Source organism: Suricata suricatta, chromosome 17 (genome assembly GCF_006229205.1).
Source record: "Suricata suricatta isolate VVHF042 chromosome 17, meerkat_22Aug2017_6uvM2_HiC, whole genome shotgun sequence".
In the NCBI taxonomy this organism is placed as follows: domain Eukaryota; kingdom Metazoa; phylum Chordata; class Mammalia; order Carnivora; family Herpestidae; genus Suricata; species Suricata suricatta.
The window spans coordinates 24,246,278-24,265,789 of NC_043716.1; the positions used below are offsets into that span (position 1 = coordinate 24,246,278).

The window sequence follows — 19,512 nt, forward strand, 5'->3', positions numbered from 1 at the left end:
GTAAAAAATTTTGTCAAATTTTGTTTTCTTTCTTGTTATTCTAAGTACCTACATAGTAGCCTTCGTTTTGCTTTCTTGCCTGCAGAGCCTAAAGTTTTACTTTCTGGCCCCTTACGGAAAAAGTGTGCTGACCCCTGTTCTGAGAGAACCCTGTACTTGTTTCGTGTCCACATTCATTCTCTGCTCTGGTTTCATAGCAGTTGGACATGCTAAGTAGGAGCCATACAGTATATCTTTGGCTGTCCAGATCTGCCTGGATTGGGTCAAATCCTGAGTTCAGTGTAGTAAATAGTTCTTAAAAATAATAATTATCTAAGTATGCTTGTTTCCCACATTTGAGGGCGGGCGTTTGCACAGTCCTCTTTTGGTACCTGTGCTTGTTTAGTTTACGCTTTTAACAATTGCCTGATCTGCACTTAGTAAATGTTACTTGCCATCATATTTAGTATTGAAACACAGAAACAGAGACAGAGCTCCCATCTGGCTTCCCTGTTTTGTGATGAGAAAGTCTTTACTAGAAATACTGTTCCAAAATTGAGGTCCAGAAACCATGCAGACGATGTCATTATTTTATTACTAGATTGCCATTATATACTCACTCTTGTCTTTAATAATAAATGAGAAACACCCAACTTGTTTGATAAGACCAACAGTTATATCATTTTGCATTTTGTGAGTCAGTGACTTATTATCCTCTGTGTTATGTAAAGGATTAAACTTTCTCTAAGTCTCTGACAGCTATTATCTTGTGCGTTCATTTAAGTATCCTGATGTGTCTCAAGGTCATAGAGTAGAATCACTTCTCTAACAGCACTTTTGTGAGCAAGCATTTAGATGGAATTCTGTCTCCTGCCGTGACACTGATTGTTAGCACCACTTCATATCAGAAGTATTTTTAAAATGAAAGAAGAAAACTTCTTTACATGGACAGAAAGAGCAGGAAGTGGTCTGGATTATAAAGTGTTCTGGAAAAAGGTTTTAGATAGTGTGGATTAGTTGCCCTGTGGATGGGAGCACAGGTTGCTCAGTAAGTCTGCAGATGTTTTTTCTTTATATGTTTGATTCTGGCTTCTGTTAATGTATTTGAAATTACAATATTAAACTTTTCTGGAACTATTTTTCTCTTCCCTTGCTTCTGCTATTTACACTTTTCTTTGTCCTGCTCCTTCCCTGTCTCTTGCTTCTCTGTAAGTCAGTTTAGCTGGAAGTTATTGTAGACAAACTGCAGAGGTAAAAAGACTTGTGGACTAACTCTTGAATCTTGGGAGTTAAAAATTTCAGATGTTAGGAGATTCTTTATAACATTAAACGTATGCATAAGCATGTCATTAGGATATATTACAGTGATTGAAGGGAGCAGGCATATGATTGAATTTTGGGTTTATCAATATATTGATAATTTTTGTTTAGCCTAGCAATGACGTATCTTGTCATGATATATAAGACTTAAATTTCTTTTTATTTCAAAGGCTCTAGGCTCTTTTAGAGACTTGTACTTTGATGTATACTTATAGGTTTTGTTGGTGGAATGTTTCTGGAATATTAGTCATGATTTTAATCTGAATTTAGGCTTATTTGAACATCTAATGTGTTGGAAAGTGTTGGCTTCCCTCACTACTGAAGGAGTTTTACTTAGCTCATATTATGATGATATGCCACATATTCATATATACAAATATATATAATATGTGTAATGATAAGGTATATGTATATATATATGATATGCCACACATTCATACATGTGACTATATTAATATATTATACATCTGTGACTATATACATTTTCCATGTTAAATTCCACTTATAACATCTTGACTTTATTCTACCATACTTTTACTTGTCTGGATTCCTTTATTTTAAAGCGCTGTTTGGCTATTGTTTTATGTGGTAAAAATTAATTATTTAGTCAATACATAAAATCTTAACAATTTATAACTTGCCTTTCTTTTAGAGGCTATGCTTTAAAATGGTTAGAACAATGCTAAATCTTACTTGACTTTCTTTTTTAAGGAGAAAAGTAAATGGGGACATTTTTGCTCAAGTTGTCAGCATTAGATTGATATTAAGATGAAAGTAGTAAATTAGTTTTACTAATTTGAAAATAATGGAACTTCTGTATTCATTGCCTGGTAAGGGTCATAGAAATTAGTGGTTAATTTTCCCTAAATCACGTCTGTGATCAGCCACTCATTGTAAGTAAAGTTTTCTTTTGAACATAGTTGCACTCATTCATTTACAGATTTTCTGTGGCTACTTTGACACTGTAAGGTCAGAGTTGAATAGTTATAGCAGAGAATAGAGACTGGATGACCTGTAAAAGATTGCCAACCACTGCAGATACATGAAGGGTGTGTGTGTGTGTGTGTGTGTGTGTGTGTGTGTGTGTGAGAGAGAGAGAGAGAGAAAGAGAGAGAGAGAGGAGAGAGAGAGAGAGAGAGGGAGAGGGAGAGGGAGAGGGAGAGGGAGAGAGATTAGAGTGCTTTTAGACATTTTCTTTTCTGCATCCCACCTTTCTTAAGGGTCCTATGTCCCTGACTGTTGAAGGAACCTCTATGTAGTATTCCTTCAGCTCCCCTCATCCTGCTGCAAATCCACTCCCCTGCCTTTCACTCCCAGAATCATTCTTCCCAAACTGAAATCTTGACTACACTATTTCTTAAATAAAATCCAGACACCTCTTGCTCTGGCTTTTGCCAAGTCTCAGTTTTTTCCTAACATGCTGAACTACTTGCTCATCACTTCTTTTTTTTTATTAAAAACTTAAAAAAAATTTTTTTTTAAATTTTTGGTACAGAGAGGACAGAGCATGAGAGGGGGAGGGGCAGAGAGAGAGAGGGAGACACAGAATCCGAAGCAGGTTCCAGGCTCTGAGCTGTCAGCACAGAGCCCGATGCGGGGCTCGGACTCACAAATGTGAGATCATGACCTGTGACCTGAGCCGAAGTCGGAGGCTTAACAGACTGAGCCACCCAGGCGCCCCTCTTGCTCTTCATTTCTATGTTATGCCTTTGCATTTGCAGCTAGTGTAGAAATCTGAACATCTCTAAGTTGGAGTGTCTTCTCTTACTGCTTTTGTAAGTACGTCCTACTTCAAAACTCCAGAATCCAGGCCTTTCCTCCGCCTCCACCTTCACCATCTCCTTTTTACCTCTTACAGAGACTTTATGGATTTCTTTCTTTTTCTTACCACTGTGCCTGGTACACAAGACACTTCTTTCACTTTTTATATATTACCTTCTCACAAATTTCTCACGTGTCTTTTCCTCCTGTTAGGCTATGAGCCCAAAGATTATTTCTTATTCATCTTTTTATTTCTTGTGCTTAGTGTGGACCCCAACAGGTATTTGTTCAGTGAATGATTGGATTAATAACTTCACCTATATTGTATAATGTTTGCTTTTACTTTTGCTATTTTATGCTTATTAGAAGGCAGATTAATTTAGAGAAATAAACTTGATCCATATATCTATTTGTTGTAGCTCTGTAGGGTATAACTGCCTAGGTCTGGGTTTTTTACTTGGCACTCTGTGCTGCAAGGGACAGAATTTTCTACTCTAAAACATATCAAATCCCTGATATGGAGGTTTGATTAATATTCATCATGAAATTCATTTGTAAAATAAAAAATTTAAATTTATAATTTGATCTTAGGTAAATTTGGTAAAAAGGCAAGTATTTCTATTCACATCTGGTGATATGTATATGATACTCTTAGATGAATCTAAGTAGTTTCAGTCTCTCTTTTTGTGTTTTCCCCTATCCGTTTCCAGGTACAAGACATCTGCTTCAGCCACGACTGTCGCTGGGTTGTGGTCAGCACGCTCCGGGGGACCTCCCACGTTTTCCCCATCAACCCTTATGGCGGCCAGCCTTGCGTTCGAACACACATGTCACCACGAGTTGTGAATCGTATGAGCCGTTTCCAGAAAAGTGCTGGGTTGGAAGAAATTGAACAAGAACTGACGTCAAAGCAAGGAGGTCGCTGTAGCCCTGTCCCAGGTCTATCCAGTAGCCCCTCTGGGTCACCTCTGCATGGTAAGCCTAATTTTGTCTCTCTCCTCTGAACCTGCTATTCTTCTCTCATTATCCTTACTCTTCAACATCTGGGGTAAAATAATTAAAATGCTTGTCCCCCTCATGTGTTGATGCAAAGACAAAATCTTAGGCTCATTTTGGGACATTCTTAATTGATTAAATAACTTAGTAAATTGAAGTCCATATGGGAAAGGTGATTTTTATCATGCTAACTAACTTTTAGTTCGTTAAGGAATATGCACTGTCGGAGAGGAACAGTCGTGAGTCATGTGTGTGTTTGGGGCAGCATTTGCATTTTATTTTAAAATACATCTCTCCTCCCCCCAGGAGCTGCCCTGGGGAGGACAGCAGGGCCCAGGGTCTGCAGCACCTCCCCTCCCAGGAGCTGCCAGTTGGGGGGGGACAGCAGGGCCCAGGGGACAGGGAGGCGCTTCTGCTCGGTGTACTTGCTGCTGTTCTGAGGCATGGCGTGCCTTCACAGTAAGGGGCTGACTTTCCTCCCTTCTTGAAACCGCTGACTTGCGTTGTCCCTTACCGTGTGAATCTTGTGGTTATGGGGTATCCCGCGTGATGCCCCAGAGTGGCTATTCAAGTGTGACGCACAAAATAAATAAATAAATAAAATAAAAGACATCTCTATGGGATTATGCTTGTGAGATTAATTCATGTTGTTCAATGTGGGTTTACTTCATTTATTTTCATTGCTCTTAGATATTTCATTGTACAAATATGTTTCTACTTATTTATTTATCTGTCCTTTTTACTACTACTTGTTGAGTATATTTGGGAGGCTTCTGCTGTTGGGTTATTATATATTATAGTGATCAATGAAAATTTTTGTACTTGTTCTTGGTACAAATGTGTGCTCAATTTTTAATGAAATGCTGGGTGTATATGTGCATCTTGACCTTGGTAGATAATACCAGAGTGGTTGTACCATTTCATTTCCATTAGAATGCCAAAAAAGTATGTATTTACATTAGATGACGCTTTTTCTAGAGCATTGCAGGTTCTCCTTGACAGATGGCCAATTTATGTTTTTAGGAATAGAGGACTTTATATAAAGAGATTATGGTTACTACATAAATCAATTTAAAAAATTTTATAATGTGTATTTAGTTGAGAGATAGAGATAGAGAGAGCGTGAGCAGGGGTGGGACAGAGAGAGAGGGAGACACAGACTCTGAAACAGGCTCCAGGCTCTGAGCTGACAGCACAAAGCCTGACATGGGGCTTAAATTCACAAACTGTGATATCATGACCTGATCTGAAATCAGGTGCTCAACCAACTGAGCCACCCAGGTGTCCTACTACAGAAATCAATTTTTATTCATTCAATCGATCTGAAATATACATAACATAAAGTTAACCATTTGATGTTAAGAATTCAATGGCATTTAGTACATTCACAATGAACTACCACTCTAACTAGTTCCAAAACGTTTTCCTCACCTCAGAAGAAAACCACATATTCTTTAGGCAGTTACTACCTGTTCCTCTCTCATTCAGTCCCTGACAATCAGCAGTCTGTTTTCCATCTCTGTGGATCTACTCCCAAATATACATCAATGGTAGTAGTAAAAAGGATAGATAAATAAATAAGTAGAAGCATATTTGTACAATGGAAACCTAAGAGCAATGGAAACAAATGAAGTAAAACAACATTGAACACGAATTAATCTGTGTATTTCATAAAATAATCCATATGTAACATAATCATATAATATGTGATTTTTTTTTTCTGGCTATTATGACATGATATAATGTTTTCAGGGTATAGCCACACTATAGTGTATATTAGCACTTCATTTCTTTTTTACGGCCGAGTAATATTTCACCATATGTGTATGCCACAGTTTGATCTCTTCTTCCCTTGATGGACATTTTGGTTGTTTCCACCTGTTTGCTGTTTTGAATAGCACTGTTCTGAATATGGGTGTGCAAGAGTCTGTTGAGGACCTCTGCAGTTCTCTTGGCTGCATACCTCTCCGTGTTGTTTTAGCTTCTGCTTGAACACATATCCTTTGTAATACCTAATCAATTCTAGATATGTATTTTCTGTAGGAAGTTTTAAGATAGACTCAAAACATATAAGTATATGGAATCCTGGAGAGAAATTCTGTAACTCAAAAAAGTTTAGGACCTCTGTTTTCTCCAAAGCTTTCTGCTTTGGCCCCGTTATTTTTATAAGAGCAGTAGTTATTTATATCTATTTAATTTATCTAGCGACCCATGATCTTCAAGATTGAAGGTCTTTAGAATAAATCCTATGTGGAATCTTCTCAAGTCAGTCCTAGAGGTCATTTTGAAAAGCATTTAAAGTTTTTTTTTTTAAACTTAGAAAGTTATGGGATATCTGTATTTTCAGCCATTTGCGAGACATTTTACATCAGAAATAATTACTTAAACTTACAGGTATAAATATTTTGTTTTATAATTAGCTCATAGTATAGATTCTTTGAGGACATTTCTCTTTCTGTTAAGTATTTTTCTTCAATTAAATTTCATCAAGCATTTTATGGAGAGAGATTCAGAGTGCATGTGCAGCAGCTCAGGTTGACCAGAGAACAGAAGTAATAGTGAAAAATTAGGAAGGATTTAGAGTCCTTATATTTATACATCTTTAGAGAGTATTCTTTTGAGCGTCTTTTTTCTTCCTGTTCTTCTTTTTTCCCTGTTAAGCTTACCGCACACCAGGCTTTGCTCATAAAGTTCACAGAAACTTAAGGTAACGTCTGCCTTTGGGCATCTTCTGGTCCAAGGGAAGAGGCAGATATTCAATGACTGTGAACAAATATCTTTCAGTGTATTTTTATGGAAGGGTGCAGAGTGCCAATCAAGTAAGGATTTGTCATTTATGAAGAACCAATAGTTGAAGAGCAGTACTTGATTTCTGAGTCAAAATTCATGATTTTCTCTCAGCTTTATTGCTTTCACAGCTCTGTTTATTTTTTTGCATAGAGCTAACAGAAGGCACCTCAGAGAGGAGAGCACACTGTTTCAACTTTCCCTTTGAAAGCGAGGAATTTCAGGAGGCATTTTCCTCCTGAGAGCCTGTACTAAAGTTTTATTCTATTCGAGTTTAACCCCATTTTTCTGTATAGTATTTCTCAGTTTTAGAGCATAGACCTTTGAGTGATGGTCATTTTTCTCCATGTTCTTTTTGTATCTTACATGTCAAAACAAAATGGGCATTGTTGTTGGTTAGTTCTAAAAATGATGTATTTACAGTTTGTGTGGATAAACAGTCTGATGCTGGTCAAAAACAATGTAAACCTTTGAACAGGGAGGGATTCATCTTGAAAATGAATCATGCTTTGGCAGTATTACCGTTGTTTGTGTGTGCTCTTTTTAGCAAAGTAAAGGAAACTGTTAAATAACAGTTGATATAGGGATATTTCCTTTTTACTCTCTGGAGTCAATCCAGTTTAGGTTAGGATTATTTTATCTATTTGCCTTTTTTTTTTTTTAACTTAACAGAGGATGTTTATTTATTTGAAATATATTCTCTCTAAATATCTCTTTCATTTCCGATCTTGTTGCCTGGACCTTAGTCTCTCTGAGGGTTCTTAACTTAAGATTTTTGAACGTGCATGAGGAGAAATTACATCTTTGTGTTTACTATCTCCTAACCAAAAGTAAGCATTTCTTTTTATTTTGAATATAGACAAAGCATCTGTGTTTTTATTGGTGACAGTGTCACAAGTAGTACATTGTCACCAATAGAACAGATGTTTTCATATCACATTATATGCAAAATATGTATATCTTAAAATGTTTTGAATTACTGAACATATTTTGAAATACTGATTTGCACATTATTACTTTGCAGTTATAAGTTATGACATAATAATATTACTAATTTAAATATTTATTACATAGAATATCATAGCAGAACTTAATTTTTAGAATGTATTGATAACTATGCTTCTAATTTTTTATTTATAATTCCATTTATTTTATTTCATGAATTTATAAGTATTATTTCAAAAAAGAGTCCACAGATTTCCCAGACTGCCTAAGTAGTCCTTAACACAAAAATTATTAAGAGTACCTGATCATTGGGCTACCTGGATGGCTCAGTCAGCTAAGCATTCAACTCTTGATTTTGGCTCAGGTCATGATCTAGCGGTACGTGAGTTTGAGCCCCGCCTCAGAGCAGAGCCAGCTTGGGATTCTCTCTTCTCCCTCTCCCTCTCTCTCTCTTTCTTTCTCTCTCTTTCTCTCTCTCTGTCCCTCCCCTGTTCTCTCTCTGTCTCTCTCTTTCAAAAATAAGTTAATTTTTTAAAAAAGATTAAAAAAAAGAATACCTGATCACTGCTTCTTACCTCATCTGTTTCGATAGCCTCCAGCCTTTTATGACTATCACAAGAATTTCCTTTGTTAACCATAAATATGATCTTCCACTATTCTGCCTAATATCTTTCAGTGTCTCTTCATTCTTACAGAACATTAGAGAAGAGCTCATCTTGTTTCCAACATCTTGTCCCACCATACCTAGGTTTCCTTGAATATGCCACATGTGTTTATTTCTTGGCACCTTTCCTATTATATACTTTTCTCTATTTGAAATAATTATAACCCCCTTGCGTGCCTATTAAAACCCTATTTAGCTAAAAATATCCCTTCATCTTTTAAGCCTCTCTTAAAAATCTCTTGATGTTGTGTCAATCTGTATCAGTCTTGATATTTGCTGAATATGGGGTCTTTTTCTTACTTGCATTTGTATTATGACACTTCACATAGTTTTGGTAAACTGTAGACTCGGAGGCTTCAAGCCAAAGTTTTCACACATCTTTAGAAGTTGTAATAAAAACAATTTAGATTGAAATCATTTCTTGTCAGAATGAAAAGCTTTTCATTCATGGTAACATTGCTTTTCATTTTAACATCTGTGAGATACATTCACGTATTCAACAAATATTAATTAATGTTTACTATGTTTCAGCAATGTTCCTGAGCCCTAGGAATATAGCAGTGAACAAAAGAGGAAAACATCCCTATTCCCCAGAAGCTGACTTTTTAGTGTAGTGATATGAACAACGAACAGGAGGGAGGGAGGGATGGATAAGGGAGGTAGGTAGCTATATGTGCTGTGGAGAAAAATAAAAGATGGGAGGGGGAAGAGGAGATACCAGATAGGATCCCAATTTGAAGTCAGAAACGTTCCTTAAGGCCTTACTGAGATGATGACATTTGAACAAAGCTCTGATTATGGGAGAAAGTCATGCAGGTTTCTGGGGAGCATGCACAGCCAGTGTAAAATCCCCGCACTGGGAGTGTGCCTGGAATGTTCCAGGAAAGGCAGAGAAGATGGTGTGGCTGAAGTATGCAAGGTGCATACTAGAAGATGAGGTCATTGAGGAAATATGGTCAGATCATGTCAGCCTCTGACTTACTCCGAGCACGATGGAGAAGTGTGGAGAGAGCTTGGAGAAAAAGAGTGACACAAGACTGTGTTGTAGCAGGATCAGAAAGGAGATTTGTACTGAGAGTTCAGTTTTAGGTTGACAAGGGTAGAAGCCTAGTGAGACTGGTTAGGAGAATATTGCAGAAATCCAGGTTGGAGAGAACAAGGCTTAGATTGAATTGTCCATAATGGAGACTGTGAGAAGTAATTTTATTCTTGATACAGTTTGAGGGTAGAATCAACAGGATTTCTGGTATATGTTAGGTCAAGTATCACAGGAGAGAGGACCAGGGTCACTAGTAAGGCTTCTGGCCTGAGCAGCGGGAGGGATGGGGCTCCCTTCAAGTGGAAGAGGAACACAGTGTTAAAGTAGGTTTGGGGATAGGGGCAGGGTCAGAAGTTTCAGACATGGTTAGTTTAAGATGTGTTTTTGGCCTCCTAGTGATATTAAGTGGATATTCAGTTTTACAAGCCTGGAGTTCAGTGGAAAGGACTAGACCGAGGATGAATGTTTGGAAGGCATTTAAGTGAAGCCAAAAGCTGGATGAGCTCATCTAGTGAGCTGAGTAAGAAACAAAAAGATAAAGATGTCCCAGGACTGAGCCCTGGGCCCTCCACCATGAAGTAGCTAGTGAGAGAGAAGGAAGACCATACATGAGAAATCCTAGAGGCCAAAGGAGAATTTTTTTTTTTTTTCTGAGAAAAGGGAGGGACTCAGTTGTCAAATTCTGCTGATAGGTCAGTTCAGATAAGGGGTGAGAAAGAGACAGCGTAACATCAGATTCCGTAAGCAGAGGACACGGGACCGCGGTGAGAGCAGTCTGACGGAGTGGGGGAACCTGGTGGGAGTGGATTCTGGTGAGACAGGAAGAGCGGAATAGGAGCACAGTATTAACAAGTCTTTCCAGAAGCATTGATGTAAAAGGGAGCAGGAAAATGGGGAGAAGTTAGGGGGGAGAGAGAAGACTCTTGTTTCTTCATGGAATCAGGAAGTGAGAATGGTGGCTTTAAGGGAAAGGGCCAAGGTCACAATATAGTCCTCCAGGAGAACAGCATTTCTTCTACCAGTTAGTAAATTTTTGATGACTAGAGAAACCATTTCTTCCACGATTATTTATACCAAGGCAAATTTAATGCCCTCTAGTATGATACCTTGTTCCTACACCTGAGCTGCTTTCTGCATATTTCTTCAGGGACACTGCATCTTTCAAGCTTAGCGCAGATTATGATGCACTTTCTCCCGCTTTACATAAAGTGTGTAACGTTATGTATTTACTCTTCTGTATGCTCTTGTTGCTTACTACTTTCTACCTTTATGTTTTCTGTTTTCAATTATCTCCATTACTAAGCTCCATTACTGAGCTGTAACATGCTCAGGGGGGCAGTTGGAGGACCTAGAATCAGACTGCCTGTGGTGGAATATATCCCCCATGATTTCCCAACTTTGTGATCTTAGACAAATTCCTTAAATACCTGTGCCTTAATTTTCTATCTATCAAATGGGGTTAATAATATTACCTCCCTCACAGGATCGCAGCACTTTAAATAGGGTTTGTACTTATCAAATCGTCAGTAAAAATTAGCCGCTATGATTAGTGTCATTGATATTATTATTGAGGAGGTATATAGAACTGATTCATTTGTCATATTTTTATCTAGCACCTCTTGAATCCAGAAAACAGAATAAGTGAAGAAGTCACTGAATAATGAGTAAATGAAATGTAATTGTGGCTTTATTGTGTATAGGTTTTAATATCATTATTGAACTCAGTATTCATAAGTTGAGTAGTTTTAAAAAAAATGTTTATTTATTTTGAGAGTGAGAGAGAGAGAGAGAGAGAGAGAGAGAGAGAGGGGCAGTGAGAGAGGGAAAAAGAGAATCCCAAGCAGGCTTCACAGGGTCCGTGCAGAGCCTGAAGCAGGGCTCGATCTTAGAACCATGAGATCATGACCTGAGCTGAAATTGAAAGTCAAATGCTTAACTGAGCCCCCCAGCCTTCTGATATGTTTCTGAAATGTAGGGAGATACCAGCACAAAACTGAAAGTGCAGGTAGTGGTATTCCTTCTTTTTCATCTGTTTCTGCTCATTTTAATATCAGGAAATACCTTTTGATTAATTTATTCAACTGTTCTTGAGTCTTTGCATTTCTTTACAAATTCGTTTTCAAACAGAAGTTCAAGAATATGGCATTCACGATGTGATCTGGCTTATTATTATTTTTTTTAATCCTGCTATTTCCACTGAGTTAACAGAGGGGTTTGGGATTCACTTCCACACTTCTCCAGAGTTCTTGGAAGTGTCTCCTTTCCCATCAACTCAGTGTTCCTCAGAGGAGGAGTCCTTTGAGTCAGAGCTTTTGGCATCTGAATTCCGGATTCTGCTTCTTCCAAGAGGAACTGGCTGCTGAGACTGAGACCCGTAGAGGGGCCTCTGAGTTCTTGGACGTGAAGGCTCCAGATTTTAGTAAAGTACTTTTAAATAACTGGTACCATTACTTGCCTTTTTAGCATCTGTGTGATGCATTCTTTTTACCACTCAGAAACGGTTTATAGCCTTTATGTGATGGTTTTGTCATTACTTTTGTTGATCAGTAGTTTTCTTGAATCAGACCACATCACAGTTGTAGACACAACACAGCCACACGTTTCAGCCTGACACGGTTTCACCTACTTAAGACAATCAATAGTGTGATGATTCCTGACTTCTCTTTCCACATCACTGTTTACTTGTGGATTGAAGTTTCCATTTGTATGTTTTAATTTTTGCCAAGAAAAATCAATCATGTGCACTGTAGTTCTGCTTTACATTTTATGCCTCATATCACACAGAGTGTGTGTATAGTGTATGCATGGTAACCGGATAAAACCTCCTTCAGGCCAGCTTGGTTTACTACCTGGGTTTTATCGGTTATATATACTTTATTGTTTTAGTTCAAATTAAAGTCTTGTTTCTGATTTTTTCTTGTTAGACCCACTAGTTTTCCCAGTGAATTTGTTTTTTATAAGTTCTTTGATCATCCTTTTTACAATGTTGCTACAATATTTACATAGCTACAATTTATGCCAGCCTTTCCCTTTACTATACCCCGAAATCTTACGTATTGTATGTATTTTTATGTCACTTCCTATTGTTTCGCAGAGCAGATGAATTCTTTAGGGAAAGTGGATTGAAAAGAGACACCTCCTAATTAATACCTTACTGAAAACAAGTGCTTCATTTCAGAAGCACTAATTGAAGAAACCATCTATTAAATAAAGATAGCATAATTTTATTTTCTTTTATAAATATAATTTGTTGTCAAGTTGGCTTACAGACGACACCCAATGCTCATCCCAACAAGAAGATGGCATACTTTTTTACTCGACTATTTTATAGAGCAATTCTGGGTTCATAGCAAAATTGAGAAGGAGGTTCAGATAGCTTAGTTTTTGAGGGAAATAAAATTACCTGAGGAGTATCTTTAAAAATTATTACATTGCCTGTAAAAGAAACTTAAATGTAGTGCTATAAAAACTGATTAAATTCTACTAGACTATTGTATCTTTTTGTCTATTTCATTTGGAGTATGCCACATTTTTTCCCCTCTGGAAGTTTTCTCTTAAATACCACATAAGGTAGTTAGCAATTGAAACCAACTCAGAATTTGTTCTTCCGTTTTTTACTGTTCATGAAATACATTCTTTATATTTATTATGCTGGCAAATCAGACTCCAGGTTTTTATAGTTTTGCTTTTAAATGGTTCATGAGATGTGCCTCTAGAGGGCGCTCTTTTCTAAACTTTCCTCTGGTTGTAATCCATGGCAACATTGGCGAGAGCCCGGTGTACTGCGCATGTGGGTGTCTTATCATATTTTATAATAACCCGCTTCCTTCTTCTTATGTTTTATATGATTTATTTCTCAAAGTCTTCTTAGAGAATCGGACTTTTGAAATATATTACTATTAATTAATATCCATTTTTAGTACTCCATCCAGATGCCTAGCTTCTATGAATGAATTTAGGTAGTTGAGTGGAGGTAAATGTTTTAATCATTTGAATAACTGGTGTCTCTATGTTCTAAAAATCCCTTTATTTGACTCTCTCTATACTACTATTCAAGGACTTTTTTTTTTATCTCCATACTTTATGGGACCAGAGTGATTAAACTCTACCATTGAGGCATTATTAGAGTTTACAGTTAATCTCTGCGTCTCTTTTCTGTTAACATCGATTGGAGTTGTTTTGTTTTTCTTTACCTATTTAATGTATACTTTGGTCAAAGTAATACATTTTTTATAAAAGTTAAATAAGACCACAATTTTGTAATGACAAATGGCACTCCCATGCCTCACCCCTCTCCACTCTTAGGTGTCATTCCCCAGAGGCATCTTCTTTCAATTCTTCATACTTTCTTCCTTGTTGTTTTCTTTTTTGCTCCTTTCTGGAAATCATGTTAGTTGGATAATGGATCTCCTACACTGAACCTGTAACTTCCTTTTCTATTTTTCTGTTTGTCTTTTTGTTTTACTTTATGAGAGTATCCCCAGTTTTGTCTTCTAACTTTGTTGCATTTTTATTTCTGTATCATGTTTTTAATATACTCTTCTCCAAATGATTTTTCTTATCACATCCTTTTCTTTCTTATAGACAGAATATTCTTTATCCATTTGAGATATAGATACAGTTTTTGAGGCATTTACTTTTGCTCCTTGCATTATGTCTATTTTGTATGAGTTCCTTTTTTAATTTTTTGTTGTGATCATTATCTTCCATATTAGGACAGTGGTTCTCCACCCTGATTGTACGTTATAATTCACCTGGGTAGACTAAAAAACTACTAATGCCTATGCCCAGTCTCAGACTGACTAAACCAAAGTATTGAGCTGGATATCTTGGAATCCTTGGTGATCATTCTTATTTTTTATTATTGAAATTTTATTATTTATTAATTTGTTTCATTATTTTATTTTTATTCAGCTAATCAACACATCTGTACTAGAGAACTGATTGGAAGTTTGAAGTTCTTTGAGCATGAGATGGTCATACCAACTTCTAGTTCCCACTGATCCCTCAGGTGGGACTGGCAATTGTATTAGGGAACCCCTTAATCAATACTATTTGTAGATCTTTTCACTTAGACTGGTCTGTTTTCCCACAAAGGAATCCTGTTTGGGGCGGGTTTGGGGTGGCAGTAACTTTCTCTCAATAAACTTGGAAGTCAGTTTTCAGGGAGTTGAAGGAGTTATATTACTTTAGTGATTAGAATAAAAAGAGGATTTGGCATATCTGTTTGTATGTTACTATATTGCCTTACTTTTCCAGTAAGGAAGACAATAAAGTAAGAAAGTTCTGGTCAGAGTCCAGTGAAACATTTTTTTTCAAAATTTGGTTATAGAAAAAATAGAGAAGGAGAAGAGAGAAAAAATTAGGCTTCTTAGGATACATAATGACCAGTGTCAGAATGACTGACCCCAATAAACAGATTTAGAAATGATCAGTGATGGGAGTAGCAGCCATGAGTACTCTTGAACTTAAAATCCAAGCAGGAAGTAAAAATCTACTGCTGGCTCGTAGTTTATAAGCTACAAAAGGGTACAGACAGTGGGGTCAGGGCTGTGCCAGGGTTACACATACTGAGAAATAGAAACTATTATGGTTTTTAACATAATAGGTTCTTAGCACAAAATGATATTTAGAATTTAGAGGAGGATAAGAAAAGGAAAGGGATTTAAGGTTCATTGAAAGAGTTATTGGATGGTGTGTTTTTGCAGGTGAGAATATTGAAGCTAGAATGAGGCACAGGAGTGAAACTATTTCGGAATGGATATGCTGGAATTAATGTGGGCATTGTTGTTGTTGGCAGTTTCCGAAGAGAGAGGCTATTCCATTTTCATCTATAGTATGGAATGCTTAATAAGTGTTCAATAATATTTCACCCTTGTCTAATTTTGGAGTGGATTGAAATGTGTCCACATTTGATAAAATCATGGATAAGAGAAAATATAAAATGACAGTACTGATAAATGAATATGGTTTTTGGCAATGAGCCAGCTGATTAAGAAAAAGTGTTTCTGCTACGACAGAGGAATTAGAGGGAAGGATGTGGCGCCCAGATATGGTCACAGTGTCACTCCTCTCTGTGGTTTGCACTCAGGGAATTTCTGTCAGGGCAGTTGTTATGTACATGGGTAAATTCATGGTTTTGCTTCTGGAAAAGTTAGTTTTGAAGACAAGGACTTGCACAGTTTATTAGCACTTATATGGCGTATTTTGATTTTGGGGGGGTGGTGAACAGTTCTTTTTCACAAGTTGTTGATAATTTAGGCAGCTAAATTGGGTATGGATTTCCTGTTTTCTTCTTGAGCAGAACATGTAAGCATACTTTGATAGAGAGATATTTAAATGTTTTTCAGCTGGAAATAAAGTATATGTGAATATAAAAGGTTTTATCTTCCCTCCTGTCAAAAAAGCTGACTTGGCCCTTTTGCACTACACTCCCAACTTTGTATGGTTGTTAAAATCTGTTGCTCTTTCCCATCTGAAGGAAATGCATCTTTGACACTTCTCATGACCTGAGTCATGATGCTGAAATAGAGCCAGAAAATAGCCTTAGCAGTCATGGGTAAAAAGAAGGGAGGCTTCTGTGTGGTGGGGGCAGGGGAGCGGGAAGGAGGACAGGGGAGAAGGGCGTCTTTGCTATTGATATTCCAGTTTATATCTTTTTGATTACTAGGAAAGTTGCTTACATTTTACTACTACAGTCAACAAAAATACTTTGATTTTATATTTAATTTTTGCTTAACTATACAATACTTACTTGCAAAGGACAAGTTTTGCAAATGTTAAATTAAATCATTTGAATCCTCCAAGTCTGAAACAAATGCACCTAAACCTTGCAACTTATTTTATATGTTGTCTCTGTTTGTTTTTATTTCACAGCCAACTCCCAATTCTTCCACATGCGATATGTTCAACAGTTTAAGTAATAAGGTTATATTTGTTGAATGATGCAGATAAGTTTATGTTTTTCCTTTGGGCAGTGAAGTTCATCCCCCTGTTTGCTCTGCTGACATGATGTAAAATTCAATATGAGATAAGCATGGGGGTATGAGTTTAGTATATTTTCAAAAGAATTTCAGTGAGGATTTATTTATACTTGGGAAGTTCATTGAACCCCAAATTTGGTCTAAGTGATGCTAGATTATGGGGTTTTTAATTCTGGAGAGTTTTCACCAGGGTTAAAGGTCTTCCCTTATAAGCACTTAGTCCCAAAATTCTATTTGAGCTCAATTCAAAGTGGGAAATTTTGAAGCTGCTTAAATATGTTAGATTTAGGAAAAATGTGAATCTTAAAGTGAAAGACCCAGGATTCTTTTCTTTTATTCTTTTTATTCATAAAAAATTTGTTTTGTCATCGCTAGTGTTAAATATAGTCTAAATACTGTTTTGTTTTTTGTGTTCTTTTGTTATGTTTTGTGTTTTGTTTTGTTTTTGTTTTTCATTGTTGTAAGAGTGGCAAGTTACAATCCTAATGTCTAAAATGAGTTAAAACTTCTTAAATATTAAGAGTATCGGCTCATAAATTTTCTTTATTTCAAATCTAAAAATAATAAACTAAATTAATGAAATTTTCACTTACGGGGAAATTTTTTTCATTTATTTTATAAATTTGGGTTGGCTATGTGATTGAGACTCAATTGTGCCACAAATGTAGTGGAGATTTTCCTACAATGTATTTTATTTCCTGTTCCATACACTTTTTTTTTAATCTTGAAACTTCCTGGACATATTTCTTATATTTTCCCCTCTTTGTATTTTTACATCTTATAAATGATGTTTCTAACTCTTGATCTCATCTCTCTTTTCAGGCTTATTTTTACATTGCAAGATTCCTTGATCTAAGCATGCTTTAGTATTGTTTTGGAGTAGGGTGTATTGTCATTGCTCTGTATGTAGTTTGAGCAACACTGGTTTCTTTTGATTTTGATTTTTATGTTCCAACTTTATGAATTTATTGAGTTTATTTTAGATTTAAGAAAAGAAAAATAGTCAAACTTATATATGATAGTTGTGAGCACATTAAAATCATTAACTGGTAAAACTGTATTCAGACTACAAAAAGGAAAGCAACCTAGCAAATTTTTAATGTAATTATTTATAAACATATATTTGTGTAAATATATAATAAACTTATAAATAGTTATTCAATAGCTAGTGGCATTTCAGTTCTCCAAAGCATAAAGTTTTAATTCTCCTGACATTTTAGAAGCACTAGTGCAAATCTCCACACAGGCGACCTTGTATGTAGTGGGAAGCAGTGATGACAATGTCGTCATTCAAAACTTCAGTCAGTCCCCAACACGCAAAAAAAAGATTGGACTCTCATTTTCAAGTCAGATTTGTGGGAGATTTCTCTTGCCTTCCCAGCCTCCCCCAAAGTACCTATTGTAATGTCTGTGTCACTGTGAACTGTGTGATTGAAAAGCAACAAGTGTTTTTGCTTGAAATACATAAAGGTTTGCAACACTTTGATTTCATCACTGTCGCTCCCCCCAGAAAGTTACAAGGAGAAACAAGTCAATACCCAGTCAGGCCCTTGAACTCTTTTCTGTCTTGCACTTTGTCACCTAAACTGTTTGGTTGTTGCGTTAACAGTCTTTTTAAAAATGTGTATATATTATTCATTTTCTTCTAATTGTGTGCTCTTCTCTCCCTGGCTCCTGTGAACAAGCATTGCTTCCGCCCAGTTTGGTATGTGGGTCAGAAGACGCTGTTTCTCACCAGGGCGCTGCTGTTTCCTTTTCCTACTTGAGTAGATTACAGATTATACTGGAATACGCCTGAGAAAAGGTCAAAAAGGAGGGTGAAAGTCCTGGAACTGCAGCTGGGAAGCTTGTCATTCTCATCTAGGAAAGGGGAAAGGAAAAAAAAGAGCAAGAGAAAGAAAGAAAGAAAGAGAAACAGAGACTCCCATCCCAACCAAAACAACCCACTTTCAGGAAATTCCCATTTGCACAGGATACTTTTTATATACTCTGAAAAGATTTTATTTGGTTTTGATTAAATAATTATCGAGTGTTTGGCTGAGAAAGCTTTAATGTTAAATTAGATGGCAAGCAAGAGCTAAGCAGTGTTTTTAACTTTTCAGAGCCCAGATTTTCAGTGATTGTTTCAAAACAAGCTACCATTGTACTCTTTTTGACAGAGTCAAGAAGTCAGGAGCTTTCCGACTACAGAGTTAACTTAGTTAAACGCACTGGTATATTTTGGATTTTTATCCATGTCAATTCCACAGCAGGATATTAAAAGCAGACCAAAAGGTTTGGTTGTCTGTGGAAAGCAAAAAGCACACACAAAAAAACCCATACAAACTCATTACCCGGTTTTTATTTTGGAAAGATATGTAAGGGATAGAACGTCTATATGAAGTGTCAGAGTAGGGAAATTGACGAGAGTCAGTCCTAACAGTTGTAACAGGATGTTGGAAATGGGTCTTTTCTTATAGAACTGCCTTCTCGGGAGTGCCGGGTTGTTACATGGACATTGGCTCTCAGTGGGCCTTATTAATCCGATTACAAAATGTAATGGTTCAACATATTAACAGACTAGGGACCCTGGCAGGGAGGCTTGTCTCTTAGAACAAGAGTGGATCTTGTCAGTAAGTGTATGAAGAAGTGATAAGAACAGAGTTTGTTACCATTGTAGGAGTCTCATATGTAGGAAAGTTTCTCTGGTAAGCCTTCTGAAAAGTGGAATACCTAAAGTGAGTAAGGTCTGCGTCCATGACAAGGATGAAAAAGTGAGAAGAAAACGCAGACCTCCTAATAACAGTGCTCTCCCGTGGGACACCGTCAGCACCGCCTGGTGTCCTTGGCTTTTTTTTTTTTTTACAACTGCACCTTTGCCATTTTTTAATTTATCCCTGCACCCTAATGACAACAGAAGACAATGCTCCTTTATCCGCCAAATGCTCCACTTGGTCCACTTTATTACATGATATGATGGTTCTTAGTTTCTTACACCTTCTGTTCCTAGACTATTCCTGCAACTCCCATTGGCAGCAGACTATAGTTTGTGCTTCTAG

General features: G+C 36.8%; 1 protein-coding gene across 1 annotated transcript in view; it reads left to right on the top strand.

Moving 5' to 3' along the window:
* BCAS3 (BCAS3 microtubule associated cell migration factor) overlaps positions 1-19,512 on the top strand; it is a 594,659-nt gene that overhangs the window by 242,297 nt on the left and 332,850 nt on the right. The window contains exon 17 of the mRNA XM_029926997.1: positions 3,771-4,035. Within this exon, the coding sequence (XP_029782857.1) occupies positions 3,771-4,035 (265 nt within the window). The remainder of the gene's footprint in view (positions 1-3,770; positions 4,036-19,512) is intronic.